This window comes from Cucurbita pepo, chromosome 6, assembly GCF_057944985.1.
Source record: "Cucurbita pepo subsp. pepo isolate OVF chromosome 6, ASM5794498v1, whole genome shotgun sequence".
Lineage (NCBI taxonomy): Eukaryota > Viridiplantae > Streptophyta > Magnoliopsida > Cucurbitales > Cucurbitaceae > Cucurbita > Cucurbita pepo.
In genome coordinates this window covers 4,847,189-4,861,374 of record NC_141803.1, presented here as the reverse complement: position 1 = coordinate 4,861,374, position 14,186 = coordinate 4,847,189, and the positions used below count along the sequence as shown (strand labels likewise).

At 38.2% G+C, this 14,186-nt stretch overlaps 2 protein-coding genes across 5 annotated transcripts; one reads left to right on the top strand and one right to left on the bottom strand.

Annotated features, from left to right (window-relative positions):
* Positions 1 to 355: 355 nt before the first annotated feature.
* LOC111797104 (OVARIAN TUMOR DOMAIN-containing deubiquitinating enzyme 2) lies at positions 356 to 4,425 on the top strand. 4 transcript variants are annotated; one of them, XM_023680001.2, is made up of 9 exons: positions 356 to 485; positions 903 to 988; positions 2,363 to 2,408; positions 2,542 to 2,650; positions 3,444 to 3,535; positions 3,614 to 3,676; positions 3,825 to 3,943; positions 4,033 to 4,108; positions 4,188 to 4,425. In XM_023680001.2, exons 1-9 carry the CDS (start codon positions 408 to 410, stop codon positions 4,242 to 4,244), a joined length of 726 nt encoding a protein of 241 aa, XP_023535769.1. In that variant the 5' UTR covers positions 356 to 407; the 3' UTR covers positions 4,245 to 4,425. The 4 variants fall into 4 exon arrangements, with proteins under 4 accessions (XP_023535769.1, XP_023535770.1, XP_023535771.1 ...); XM_023680002.2 differs by lacking the exon at positions 356 to 485 and adding an exon at positions 492 to 632; XM_023680003.2 differs by lacking the exon at positions 356 to 485 and adding an exon at positions 497 to 567.
* Positions 4,426 to 4,505: 80 nt separating this feature from the next.
* Positions 4,506 to 7,153, bottom strand: LOC111797102 (uncharacterized). The gene is made up of 3 exons (XM_023680000.2): positions 6,670 to 7,153; positions 6,260 to 6,388; positions 4,506 to 6,166 (listed from the first exon to the last, which is right to left on the bottom strand). The coding sequence occupies exons 1-3, from the start codon at positions 7,114 to 7,116 to the stop codon at positions 4,697 to 4,699; spliced, it is 2,046 nt and encodes a 681-aa protein (XP_023535768.2). The 5' UTR covers positions 7,117 to 7,153; the 3' UTR covers positions 4,506 to 4,696.
* Between the last annotated feature and the right edge of the window lie 7,033 nt (positions 7,154 to 14,186).

Genomic DNA, 14,186 nt, shown 5'->3' with positions numbered 1-14,186 from the left:
TGATGTGAAAGTACGATTTTACCCTTGTTTTTAGAATGTTTTCAAAAGTTTTATTATTATTTGGCTCATTTGAAGGAGATTTGGGTTTTTGAAACTAAAAATTTAAACCTACTTAAAAAAAAGGACTCGAGATTAGATAAATTCGATTAAAATTTTAAAAGTTCAAGTAACTTATGGTTGAAATTCATGCATTTTGAGCAAATCGTAGTCGAAATTCATGTATTTTAGCTAAAATTTGATTCAATTTCATCAACTCAATGGACGATAGAGGATCAAGTTATGTTGTGAATCCTATTCAATGTTGAGAATTGTTGGAATTGAGTCCCACATTGGTTAATTGGTTAATTTAGTGGAAGATCACAAGGGAAAAGAAATGAAATAAAGTTAGGAGAACTTATACTTTGGCAATGGTGGGGACAGCTTCATCGCTAAATTTGAAGCACCAAAAAACCTGGCGTTATACAAACCAAAAAGATCAACAAACGGTAAGTAATAAACGTTTTCTTCATTCAATTCGATTCTTATCCGATTCTTTTCTTTCTATTTGGTTCTTCGATTTTGTTGCCGGTAAACCTCTTCTCCTTCTGCATACAAGATCGGATCTAGGATTTTCTTCTTCGGTTTGTGTTTAGGTGAAATTCAATCTTGTTTTTACAATTTTCCTTGCAATTTTCTGGTAGATTATACTTCTGATGAATCTAGGTTTGATGATTTAGTTTTGTGGTTTAAGAAGAGGGGTTTCCAAGTTTGTGTGAGTTTATGCGTACCTTGAACCCTACAAACTTTGTTTTCTGTATGATTCTTGTTCTTTTGTTTATATGTTCATCTGTTCATCTCTTCATCTGTTCATCTCTTCATCTGTATTAGAGATTGAAGTAGGTATTGATTGAATGGATTTTCAGGTATTGATAGAATATTATACTATGGAAGGGACGATTCTTAGAAGGGTTATTCCATCTGACAATAGTTGCCTCTTCAATGCTGTTGGGTAAGATTCGAATTACTTGCCTGCCTGCCTATTCCTTTGTAAAGATTAGGAGATAAGAGTCTCTATGTTGTCTATGAAATGGCTGTATTTTGGTTGTGATTAGGAGATAAGGGGGGGTTAAAATCAGTTTGTATCCCGAAACTTTCGACTTTGGATCGTTGGGGTTTTTGAAGGACGAGGAAAGTTCTTCGTAGGAAACCCTTGATGCAGCTCATTTTTATGGCTTTTGTCTGGTCTAAGCTTTTGTCCTTTTTGAACAATTACATCTTAAATGTTGTTCTACTGGTGAGAGATCCTACATCGGTGTTGAAACCCCTCCCTAGTAGACGTGTTTTAAAACCTCAAGGGAAAGTCGGGAAGGGAAAGCCCAAAGAGGACAATATCTACTAGCGGTGGGTTTGGGCTGTTACAAATGGTATCAGAGCCAGACACCGGGTGATGTGTCAACGAGGAGGCTGAACCTCAAAGGGGAGTGCACACCAGGCGATGTGCCAATGAGGATGCTGGGTTCCAAAGGGGGTGAATTGGGGGGTCCCACATCGATTGGAGAGGGGAACGAGGGTCAGCGAGGACGTTGGGTCCTGAAGGGGGTGGATTGTGAGATCCCATATCAGTTGGAGAGGGGAACGAAACATTCTTTTTAAGGGTGTGGAAACTTCTCCCTAGTAGACGTGATTAAAACCTTGAAGGGAAATCCGGAAGGGAAAGCCCAAAGAGAACAATATCTACTAGAGGTGGGCTTGGCTTGGGCTGTTACAAATGGTATTAGAGCCAGACACCGGGCGATGTGCCAGCGAAGAGCCTGAAGAGGGGCGGACATCAGGCGGTGTGCCAGTGAGAACACTAGGCCTCAAGGGGGGGGGGGGGGGGGGATTGGGAGGTCCCACATCGATTATAGAGGGGAACGAGTGCCCGCGAGGACGCTGGCCCCGAAGGGGGGGGGTGGATTTTGAGATCCCACATCGGTTGGAGAGAGGAACTAAATATTCTTTATAAGGGTGTGAAAACCTCTCCTTAGTAGGCGCATTTTAAAACCTTGAGAGGAAGCCCGGAAGGGAAAATCCAAAGAAGACAATATCTGCTAACGATGAGCTCGGGCTGTTACACTATCTAATAGGAGACGTCTTTTGTAATATGTTCGTCTACTATCTCTCTTTGTATCATTTCATTTCATCAATGTAATTATTTCGTATCCAAAAATAAATCTCCGCTGGCGTCTTGTGGCCCTGCCAGGCAGATAAGAGAAGAAGTTTAAAGATAAAGATCAAGTTCTTGACATATAACTTAATTGTTTCTAAAAGTATGGGTCTCTCTCTTGTTTGTGGCTATGCTTCATGTTCATTTTTCTGCTACTTCTGTTGCAATGTATGTTAGGTATGTTATGGACCACGATAAGCACAAGGCCGCCGAGCTAAGACAGGTTCGTTCTGATTTATAATGTTTCGTCGTTATTGTAACTACCCTACATTATACTGCTTTCTATCATATCTTTGTTGAAGTTCATATTTGTATTCTTCACTCTGAACATGAGCCACAATTTGATTCTCTTAAAGGTCATAGCTGCAACAGTAGCAAGTGATCCAACAAGGTATTGTGAAGCATTTCTTGGGAAGCCAAATGAGGAGTATTGTGCTTGGATTCTTGATTCAGAGAAGTGGGGAGGTTTGTATCGATATTATCATTGCTCGATGGAAAGGTTTTTATGAGGTTTTCTCGATGGAATTCTGTATAACGTCAAAATATAACATTCCCCGCTGTCTTGTGTTTCTAGCATTAGATGATGGGCTAGGTGTTTTGTTGAACGTCCTCGTAGATTTCTTGAATATGTTGCTTTGTGTCACAATCGCGCTCTTACGGGACGTTTGTAAGCGATTGTGCAGCACTCACTCTCACTACTGAGTGAGTCAAATCGTCTCGCCTTCGGCCCTACGACATATACCCAAGTCTTAGGCTTTGTTTTAAGAAGATTTTAGAAAGTGAGTTTGTAAGCAAGATTCGAGAGAAAGGAAGAAAACAATGTTATAGGTAATAAGCGAAAAAGGCAACACAACGGCTTAGATATCATATAATTCTGGGTAGGAAGAATTGACGACTAGTCGCATCCCCCTATAATACATTCTGAGGCATTTTAGGTCTACTAAGCATAGACATGATTTTGCTGGAACGTCATATATTTAGAAAATACAATAAGGAAACTATACATCATGAAAGGGGTAAAGGAAAGCAATAAAGTGATACAACACGAGGGTTTTGACATGCAACGGGCATGCAGACATGTGCAAAACACCTTGGACAAGCATGACTGTGACATTTTACATGTTTGCCGCACTCTTTGTTCTTCTAATAGTAAACTGTAAACCAAACCGAAGCATATGAAAGCTTTAGGTGTAGCTGGACTGATATCAAATCTATTTCAGTTCGTTTATTCTTTTTCAGCTCGTTTTCTCTTACACAGGTGCAATTGAGCTTTCGATACTATCCGAGTATTATGGGCGTGAAATTGCAGCATACGATATCCAGACCAAACGATGTGATTTGTACGGTCAGGTTAGGATTTTCAATTCCTATGACCCCAAGAGTAATCCTTTCACCATTCCGATGCTGATTATCGGTCGCCATTGACAGGAAAAGAAGTATTCAGAAAGGGTTCTGCTGATATATGATGGACTCCACTATGATGCTTTAGTTGTATGATTTTCTGATTCCTTCAAATATAAAGCAAGATGATCTTGATAATATGTTCTTTTGTATGAACGGTACCTTATAAAGCAAGATCTCTGTCTTTGATTGTGTCTGATATATGAATCTTGGGTTCCTGCATCTTTGTTCTTGTCAGATGTCTCCATCTGAGGAAGCTCCAGAGGAATTTGATCAGACCATATTTTCTGTGAATCGGGACAGGACAATTGGTCCCATTGAAGGGCAAGCTCTTCATTTTGTTGAAGAACAGCAAAGGTTGGATCTTGTGTAATGATGAAAGAAACTTGAAGAACTGTTTGAATGTTTCGGCTTCCTGCTTCTTAATCTACGCTTGCACGTTTCAGGAAACGGAGATTCACCGACACTGCCAACTTCACGCTGCGATGTGGGGTTTGCCAAATCGGAGTCATCGGCGAAACGGTATTCCTTGTTGAAATTCATTGCTTGCTTCATTAATTCTTCGAACTCTTGTAATTCATTTAGAGAATCCAATGTTCAGGAGGCTGTAGAACACGCAAAAGCCACTGGCCATGTCAACTTCCAAGAGTATAGATGACAGGAAGAATGTTCGACAAAATAATTGAGCTGTTCGGTTTCAGCTTTATCGACCTCGACTCCTTCAGCTTGTTGAATTGCTGTGGCATTCTAATTGTCATATTACCATGAATGTTTCATATTTACTGACCAGTGTTGTTCATATTGTGATCTCTTGGGACTGAGCTTCTTTTCTTTGTTCTTGTCCCGTTCTTTCACAAAATTTCTAAACTATGGTACTTTCCAAAATATAAGATCAGCTCTTCAAGGGAATTCGAAGGGATATTTGGAAGGTTATCAATCGATTGATAAGTGGAACGTTCGATACATTTGGAGAAAATAGAGGCGGAAATTATCTTGTTTTATGAAGCCTCATTCGTTTGAATCTTACACTACAGTAAATATATAACGTCGTCATGTCTCTGGCTCGACGCCGCCGCATAAAACCGTCCAGGAAGCAATTGCTATCGGCCTCTATATCTTCTGTTTAAGGACATGCCGCAGCTGTAGTTTATGGCCTTCCTTCACATTCATTTGGCCTTTCATCTGTCGAGCTATTTGAGCATCACCTAAGTCGAAGGAGCTCCACTGATCCATGAAATCTGGACTAGACCCACCATGAGGCTCCTTTACTGGTATCATCTTGTTGCTGTCGCCACCATTGTTATGGCCGGATTTCCAAAGCTTCTTCGTTAAGTTCGATACTTTCTTTGATTTCCTTACAAGTTCTGAATAGACTTCACTGATGTTGATTGTTGTTTCTCCACCTCCTCCGTGTTCTTCCCAGTCTGTTACAGTCTCTGAGCCTGTCGTGCTGCTACTATTTTCACTATTCTTATTACCGGGTCGTGTCGAGCTTCCTTCGGGCGAATAACTCGAGCCCTGATCCTCAATTTGGCTCACTGTTTCCCATCCACTCTCGTCGTCCATGTTTCCATTCTGATTAAAGGCTGCCATCAGAGTGTCATCCACTCGTTTACCCGAATCTACATTTACGTCGGGGCTCGCTGTTCCGACTTTAGAGATTTCGGTCGCCGGACTGTAAGAACTGTATGGCTTAACCTCCCTCTCATGATTTTCACCAAAATTAACTTCTTCAAAGATGGAGAATATATCATCTGGCTTAGAGGGTTGGTATGATAAGTGCTGTATGTCTTGGATGTTCATTGCAGAAGCAGCCTGTTCAAGTAATACAGCTTCTTGCATCTCCTTAACGTCTGAGATTGCTGCTCCCCTTGATCTTAGAAAGTTTTCAAGATCAGCAACAAGCTTGTTCATCTGAGAATACTTCTCTTCGACCGCTACCTTCGCGTCGACCAGCTTCATTTGAACGCGTTCTTCGCGCCATACTTCTGCTAACTGCAACATCTTCCTCTCTTCTTCCATTTCCTCTCTAAATAACGCAGATTCTCTCTTCGATGCCTCTATTTCAGCCTTATCATCTCCAATTTCTTTAGCAAGTTCTTCACATACTTGTTCAATCAATACCCTTTCCTTCCTTTCTTCTTCATAGTCCTGCATCAGCTTCTTCACCAAGGATTTAGCATCAGCTAGCTCATGAACCAGTTTCGAATTGAAATGCTCGACTCTTCTTCGATTTTTCTTTTCATGGTTCAATTCAGTCCTGATGCTTTCTATAAACACACGTACTTTCTCATGTTCCCTCATACGCCATACAGTCTTTTCCTCATCAACCTTTCTCAAGAAGCTCTCAAGCTTCTTCTTCGATCCATGGCGTTCCGTTTCGAGTTCCGAAATGCGCACCCGTGCTTGCTTGAGTTCAGCTTCAAGGGAAGATATAACAGAAACCAGGCTCACTTGCTGGTCAAGAAGCTCTCTTCGATTGTAAACATGGTCCCTTTCAACTGGAATTTTCGAGCCAATAGGGTCCCATTTTGTTGCCCCTTCCATAACTGAGTTGGAGAATTGAAAGAACGGTTCAATCTGATGGCAGGGATGGGAGATGAAAAGAGTTCAAACATTATTGCAATAACTTCAAAAGAAAAACAGAGAGGAATCTGAAGATAATGTCATTACCTTGCTCAGAACGCCATTTCTCATACCAGAAGTTGAGGTTTGGCCCTGTAACAGATGCCTCGTTTCATTACTGAATATGTTGTTATTGTGATGACGGAGAATCGGAGCACGAACATGGCCAGCAACAGGCTGCAAGATGAATCATAAATGATCACAACAATGAACGGAACTGCAAAACTAGAGGCGAAATTACATTGATTCCTAAACCTCATTTCATTCCTAAAACTCATCTAATCGCAGTTATTACAATAATTTCAGAAATAGAAATCAAAGATCCAATCCCAAACAACGTAGCAGTTCTTCAAAATTTTGATTCAGAGCAAGGAGAAAAATGCACACTCAATCTTCGTCAAATGCTAATCGTACAAACAGAATCACAATTCAAAACGAGATTTCCAAGAAACAGTTACCTGAAAACCGATCCTCTGCTCCACACTGCGTCTCAAACCGCTCCTTCCTCCATCAGCGCTCACCTCCGGCTTCTGAAACCGCCAAAAACCAGCAGCGAGCTTCCTCGCCGATACGACCACATCTCTTTCCCCACTCATCCGCCGGAGATCTTTCTCTCCGTTCTCCGATTCCGACTTCTTTTCGTCTTCGTCTTCTTCACCTCTACCATCAACTCTGTCGTCGACCTTCCACTTAAGAAGTGGAGTCTGCGGCCTACTCCTCCGCCCGGTCGGCACCGATTTTCTCTTAATCAACGAAAGATTTCGGATCCTCCGTCGAGAATCCTTGCGTGAACTTGGCGTCTGCTGAAGATCCAATTCCGGCGATAAGTTCACCGACTTCGAATAGGTGAATGTAGGAGCCTGTGGAGACTTCCCCGGCCGCAGCAGCTTCATCGTCGTCTCCATCCAATTGGAAGGAGGAGGAGAAAATCGCAGTGGAGAATCGATTTTCCAGTTTTTTGAGCGAGCACGTTGAGCTATGGCAGAGACGAATTGACCAAAATACCCTTCCAAAGATACCTTACGAAGTGATATACATTTAATTTAATAATTCTATAGAAAATAATTAATGTTCTATAATTAAATATTTGGTCAGAAATCTCTTTTTTTTTTTTTAATTAAATATCCTCCTCCTTCATCCATCTCTTTTTTATTTATAAAAATCTATAACTTAAAAAAATAATTATATTCAAACCTTATATTTAAATTAATTACTTATTAAATAATGATTTTGTAAAGTAAAATATTCTATTTATTTTTTAAAATTGAGAGATCGAATTTATTATATATATATATATATATATATATATATATATATATATATATATATATTTTTTTTTTAAATAAGGTTTGTATTTAAGAAAATAATAAGAAAGGAAGGGTATAATTGTAAAATAAAAATGTTTTTTTTTTTTTTTTGTATTTTATAAATCGAAAGACATTAGACAAAATATATTCAGAATTTTGTAAATCGTACTAAAAGAAAAGGCTCTGACAGATCGTCTCATGGATTCGTTTGGAGGGAGGAAACGACACGTTGGTTGAAAGCCACGCGCGTGAACAAGCAGTGTGGAAACGCGCTGAAGAATCCGAACGTTGGAGATACGAAACGACGTCGTTTGCGGCATCTGAAAGCCGTTTCGAGGAGACTATTTGAAATAAGGCTTGCCGCGTGAGCGTCACTCTCCCAAGTCCGGACAAACGAGCGGTGGTTGTAAAGTGAACAGAGAGAGGGCCCCGTTTTGTAAGCATGGGGTATGGATTTTAATTTTGTAGCCAATGGATGAGTGCCACGTGGATGGCCTTGTTGTTCGGTCCGAATTTAATCGATTTTCGAGACTGTTAATGTTGGAGAAAACATATAGATAATAATTTTATGATTACACTTTCTACTTTCTTATCTTTGTTTAATTAAAGTTTTTAGTTTATGTTTGATTTTGGTCGTTATTCTATTACGGTCGGTTATCGACTTTAGCTTAGGAGATTAGCGCACGTGGCTACGAATCACAGTGTCGGGGTTCAAATCTCTTCTCACCTGCAACTGGCCAAAAAAGGAAGAACTTTTTCCTTTGATGACGATTTGACCGATCTTGCTCCTATCGTACTATCAAGAGGATTAGTTGTTAAATGTATCTATCGAGCCGTAGATCTTTTAGGTTCAACGTCAACTATGCTACAATATCGGGTTGTTGGTAAAGAACATTATGAAACCACACAAATAGTATAAACTATTTATTTACAAGGGCATTTTGGTAAAAAAATGAAAAACTTTTCCCTTTGATGACCGTTACTTTTAATAGTGCACGTGGCTACGAATCACGATGTCGGAGGTTCGAATCTCTCCTCACCCACAACTGGCTAAAAAAGGAAGAACTTTTCCCTTTGACGACGGTTTGACCGATCTTGCTCCTATCGTACTATTAAGAGGATTAGTTGTTAAAGGTATCTATCGAGCAGTAGATCTTTTAGGTTCAACGTCAACTATGCTACAACATCGGGTTGTTGGTAAAGAACATTATGAAACTATGCAAATAATATAAACTATTTATTTCATTCCTTAAATTTTTAAAATATATATTTTTGTCTAAACTTTTAAATAATAGTCGTTTTTTATATTTAAAATATAATTTGTCGAGTTGAAACTATATCATTAATTTATTAAAATAAAATAAAATAACAAAATAGTTACTACGATTATTAAAGACATTTTAAAAGTGTGTGAATTACAGTTTAACCTTATCCTATCTTACTTTTAATATTATTACGAAAATTAAAAATATGTGACGTTTATGACTAATCTTCGTTGTTAGTTATGAATATTTGATATTTGAATTTTACAGTATTTTAGTTATTAATGTAACATGTACTGTGGATAAGTATGATTTTTTAAATAATTAAAAAAAGAACAACCCGACAACCTAACCTAAAAATAGAGGATTGGGTTGGGTCGTGAAGTCCATTCGGGCTACTCGGGTCATCAATTCGACCAACCCAAAATGTCAGAACTTATTTGAACCGTTTAAATAAACAAATATATTTAAGGATATCGACATCTATATTTTCAAGATATATATATATATATATATATATATATATATATGTGTGTGTGTGTGTGGGGTCTATTATTTGATAGACTTTAGAACATAAATAATAAAAATAACACCATCCAAGTAAAACATGTTTATTATTATATATTTATAATAATAATAATAATAATATGGGTCATTTTACACTGAATTACACACATATTATATATAATAATGTCACAAGTAAATGAAATATACCCATTCATTATGGGGTGTAGAGCCAGTGTTCTCGCTGGCACACCCCCCGTATCTAGCTCTGATACAATACCACTAGTAGATATTGTCCGCTTTAGCTCGTTACATATTGTCATCAACCTCATAGTTTTAAAACGCATATGTTAGGGAGAGGTTTTCACACCCTTATAAGGAATGTTTCGTTCCTCTCTCTAACCGATGTGGGATCTCACAATGAAAGCCCCGAATAGAGTCAAATATAAGAGACTGAGAGTTAGTTCCCGAAAATCCGGTAAGGATTCAGTACCCTACAAAAAATTTCCTAGAGCTATATAACTCAAAGTAAGTCTCCTATTTATTTATAGAAGATGATCAATTAGAACTTACAAGTAGGCTGCTTACTAAGTATTTTTATGCTCATTCATGCTGCTTTTATTTTTTCGATGAATCACGACTATGACACGTGCTTCTTGTTTTAAAATCGAAGGTTCAAATTTTCACCCGATGTTTATTATACTAAAAAAAGAAACGAACTAATAATTTGTGGACAAGTATTTGAATAGTCATTCTATTGACAAACCGACCTAAAGTCAAACTTTGGAATATCGCTATCAAATGCTTACAATAATCAAACATTGAAATTAAACTAATAATTATTATAGGTTTAAAGACAAAGATTTTATATTTAAAAAAAAAATCATTATTTGTGAGAAAATAAATACATAATTGCATTAATTTCCATAATAATATTTCATTATTATTATTATTATATATTGTGGTTTAAATTTCTTTATTACATTCCAACTTAATGGGATTGTGTTTGAAATCTTTTAAGCTATTTGACAAAGTTGTTTGTCCACTTGATGTGAAGAAATGGTTCTTTGAGATTTGGCTTGGATTTTGACTTTTTCTCAAAGTCAACTCTATCAAGCCAAATTTTATATAATTTTGTTTAATTGACATTTTAATTTAAGGAGGATTTATTAAAACTAAAAAAAAAAAATTACACATTTATTTTTCGGGTATGTACGAGTTGGGTTGGTGACCCGAACAACTCGAATAGAGTTCATAACTCAACCCTTTTGTTTTCAAGTTGAGTTGAGCTATCGGATTATTATTTTTAATTATTTAAAATAAATATACTTATTCACAGTACATGTTACATTAATAACTAAAATCTCATAAAATTTAAATATCAAACATTCAGAGCCACATGGGGTGGATTGTAATGTAGAAAATTAGGTTGAGTCGTTACAGTTGGTGCCCAAAGAAACAATATCTACTAGTGGTGGATATGGGTCGTTACAAGTGGTATCAGAGCCAAACACTGAACGATGTGTTAGCCTTCTCGCTGTTCTCCGAATAGGGTAGACACGAGGCGATGTGCTAATAAGAACGCTGGCCCCAAAGGGGGGTTGATTTGATGGGGGTCCCACATCGATTGGAGAAAGGAACGAGTGTCAGCGATGACATTGGGCTCCGAAGGGGCGTGGATTGTGATGTCCCACGAACAAAACTCCCTTTATAAGGGTGTGGAAACCATACCCTAGCAGACGCGTTTTAAAGCCTTGAGGGGAATACCGAAAGGGGAAGCCCAAAGAGGACAATATCTACTAATGGTGGATCTGGGTCGTTACATCTCCGAACCGTTCGAGTTAATTTAGGTTAAATGAATCGAGCCGATTGGGGAAATGGAGGGGCCATCATCACAAAGGCGACACAATGGCTCCACGCCCACAATTTGCAAAGTGGAGGGCAAGTGGAAACACAGGGAGATACCCTTCGCACTTCATTTATTTTTTTATTTTTTTAATTAATTTAAAATTGACGTGAAAATTATGGGCACAAAAAACTTCAAAATTTAGGAATCGATGTTCGTGCGTTTCTTTAGAAGATTAAAAACGACCGTTAAAGGTTAAATTAGTCTTTTGTTTGAGGTCGAGAAAAATATTATTATTTAATTAATTTATATCAAAATTAAGAATTAATTTAATATTAATGATAATTATGAAAAAGAGAAAATAAAATAAGAAATACAAGAAAAAGGATGAAATTAAAAGTGGATAAGGTTTATGATTAAAATAATTATTAGTAATTAAAATTGAGTACGTAATTTTGGAGGAAGGAAGGCACGCGGAAGTCACGTGAGGATGCGCAAGAACACGACAAAAATGGAATAACAGAAACCCGATTCCTTTTCCAACCACGCGTTCACACCTAACAAATATTTAAAAATAATAAAACATTTTAATTATTTAAAAAAATAAAAAATAATTTATGTAAAGATTCTGCTCCTAAAAATGCGTTCACACTGAGAATTAGACGCTAAGATTCCACGTTTCGCCCTTTTCACATTGCTTTTATTATTATTTTAATTATTATATATATATATTTTTTTTTCGAAAATGTGGAATTTTCTTTTATTTGGTTGGCTCGGCTTATGTATTCCCTTCCTTGCTTCAGCCGGCTTCTCCTCATTTTTCTTTATTATTCTTAAAAATATATCGAGGTGGGATCTCACAGTCCACCCCTTTTTGGGGCCTAGCGTTCTCGCTGACACTCGTTTTCTTCTCTTGTGGGCCCCCCCATCCACCCACTTCAGAACCCAGCGTTCTTGCTGGCACACCGCCTCATGTCTACCCCTCTTCGGGTTTCAACCTCCTCGCCCGGTGTCTGGCTCTAATACTGGGTCACCGCGAGTAGATATTGTTCTTTTTGAGCTTTCCCTTCTGGGTTTCTACTCAAAGTTTTCAAAACGCCTATGCTAGGGAGAGATTTCTACACCCTTATAAATAAGGTTTCGTTCTCACCCCTCTTCAGGACCCAACATTCTCGCTAATACTTGTTTCCTTCTCCAATCGATTTGGGCCCCCCTATCCACCCACTTTGATACCCAGCGTTCTTGCTGGCACACCGCCTCGTGTCCACCCTTGTTCGAGGCTTAGCCTCCTCGCCCGGTGTCTGGCTCTAATACTGGGCCACTACTGGTAGATATTGTTTTTTCTAGGCTTTCCCTTCTAGGTTTCTCCTCAAAGTTTTCAAGCTTATCTTATAGAAAGATTTTCACACCCTTATAAATAATGTTTCGTTCTCACCCCTCTTCGAGGCCCAACATTCTCGCTAATACTCGTTTCCTTCTCCAATCGATGTAGGCCCCCCTATCCACCCACTTCGAGACCTAACATTTTTGCTGACACACCGCCTCGTGTCCACCCCTTTCGAGACTCAGCTTCCTCGACCGGTGTTTGGCTCTGATAATTAGTCACCGCTAGTAGATATTGTTCTTTTTGGGCTTTTCCTCCTGGGCTTCTCCTCGAAGTTTTTAAAACGCGTATGCTAGAAAGAGGTTTCCACACCCTTGTAAATAATGTTTCGTTCTCCTCCACAACTGATCCTGACCGTATCAGAAAATTTTGTCTATTAATTTGTCTAAAAATATATTTTTTCTTATTAAATTTTTAAAATTTATTTTATTACATGTGTGGGTAAATAAGTTTTTTCTAAAAAAAATTAATTTATACTCTTAATTTTACAACAAAAAGATTAAAATCAGAAAATTAATTAAATTATTATTTTATTAATCACTAATTAAAAGATTTAATTACGAAAAAATAAATACGGAAAATAAAGATCGGCTAATGGAAGCCGAGCCGTGAGCGTGGCGCACGTTACAAGGAACATGTATGATGATGGGAGAAGCCAGTGGGTAGAAGTAAGTATCATGGCTGCCGTCAGTCACCGCCTGCAACCAGTGAGAATTGCTTTGATTTTACAACTTTGCAACCGACCCGTCCCTTTCTCGGTCAACCTCCGCCACGTGTCCCATATTCTTCAATCCTACGTGGCACCCCAATCCCCTCCACCACACCCTCTTTATATATACCGAAATTTCATATTCCCCAAATTCCCAAATTCTTAATTTCGTTTCATTTTCATTTCATCCAAATTAAAAATTTCTGATGGGTAACTGTATACGGCGGGATGGCGCGGCGGCGCAGTGGGCCGGCGAGGAGTGGGACTTTCTCGCGGCGGAGGACGACGGCCGGGAAGGACTTCTCGGCGAAATCGAGAAGAAAAAGAGTTCAACGGCGGCGACAGAGGTGAAGATTAAGATCACGAAGAGACAGCTGGAGGAGCTTTTGGGGAAAGTGGATATTAAGGAGATGTCCGTACAGCAGGTTCTGGCTCAGTTGATCGGCGTCGACGATCAGTTTCACGAATCTCGCCACCGTCACTGGCGGCCGGTGTTGCAGAGTATACCGGAAGTTGATTGATCTGCGGCGGCGGCGGCGGCGATTTTCTGTTTTGTTCGTTTTTTTTTCTTTGTGTGAGAGTCGGACGGAAGAGGGGTGGCCGGAGTTGGAGCGTCCGCGTGGGTGAGGAAGTTTAGGTAATTAAATTGTACATTATTTTGTGCAGATTATAAATTATGTATATTAAATAATATAATACACTTAATTACCCATATTTTTCTACTCCGTTTAGTAATAAATTTTTAATAAAATTTGAACTCCAAATTTAAAAAATTAAATTAAATAATTACTAAATTTGTACAATTTTTTTTTGTTTGATTTTAAAAATGAATAAAATAATATTTAAAATTTTAGTTTTTAAAAATTAAAAACAAATTATTGTGAAAATTAATAGCATATAAATTTTTTACCCTAATCCAAAATTTCACGTTGGTTGAATTGGTGACTCCAACCATATGAATAG

Excerpts from the sequence above, each read along its gene's own strand:
- LOC111797104 (XM_023680001.2), top strand. The coding sequence starts at position 408 with ATGGTGGGGACAGCTTCATCGCTAAATTTGAAGCACCAAAAAACCTGG. Across the intron at positions 3,677-3,824 it reads TCCACTATGATGCTTTAGTT|ATGTCTCCATCTGAGGAAGC; the intron begins GTATGATTTTCT and ends TGTTCTTGTCAG. Across the intron at positions 3,944-4,032 it reads TTTGTTGAAGAACAGCAAAG|GAAACGGAGATTCACCGACA; the intron begins GTTGGATCTTGT and ends TGCACGTTTCAG.
- LOC111797102 (XM_023680000.2), bottom strand. The coding sequence starts at position 7,116 with ATGGAGACGACGATGAAGCTGCTGCGGCCGGGGAAGTCTCCACAGGCT. Across the intron at positions 6,389-6,669 it reads AGCAGAGGATCGGTTTTCAG|CCTGTTGCTGGCCATGTTCG; the intron begins GTAACTGTTTCT and ends TTCATCTTGCAG. Across the intron at positions 6,167-6,259 it reads GAAATGGCGTTCTGAGCAAG|ATTGAACCGTTCTTTCAATT; the intron begins GTAATGACATTA and ends CCCTGCCATCAG.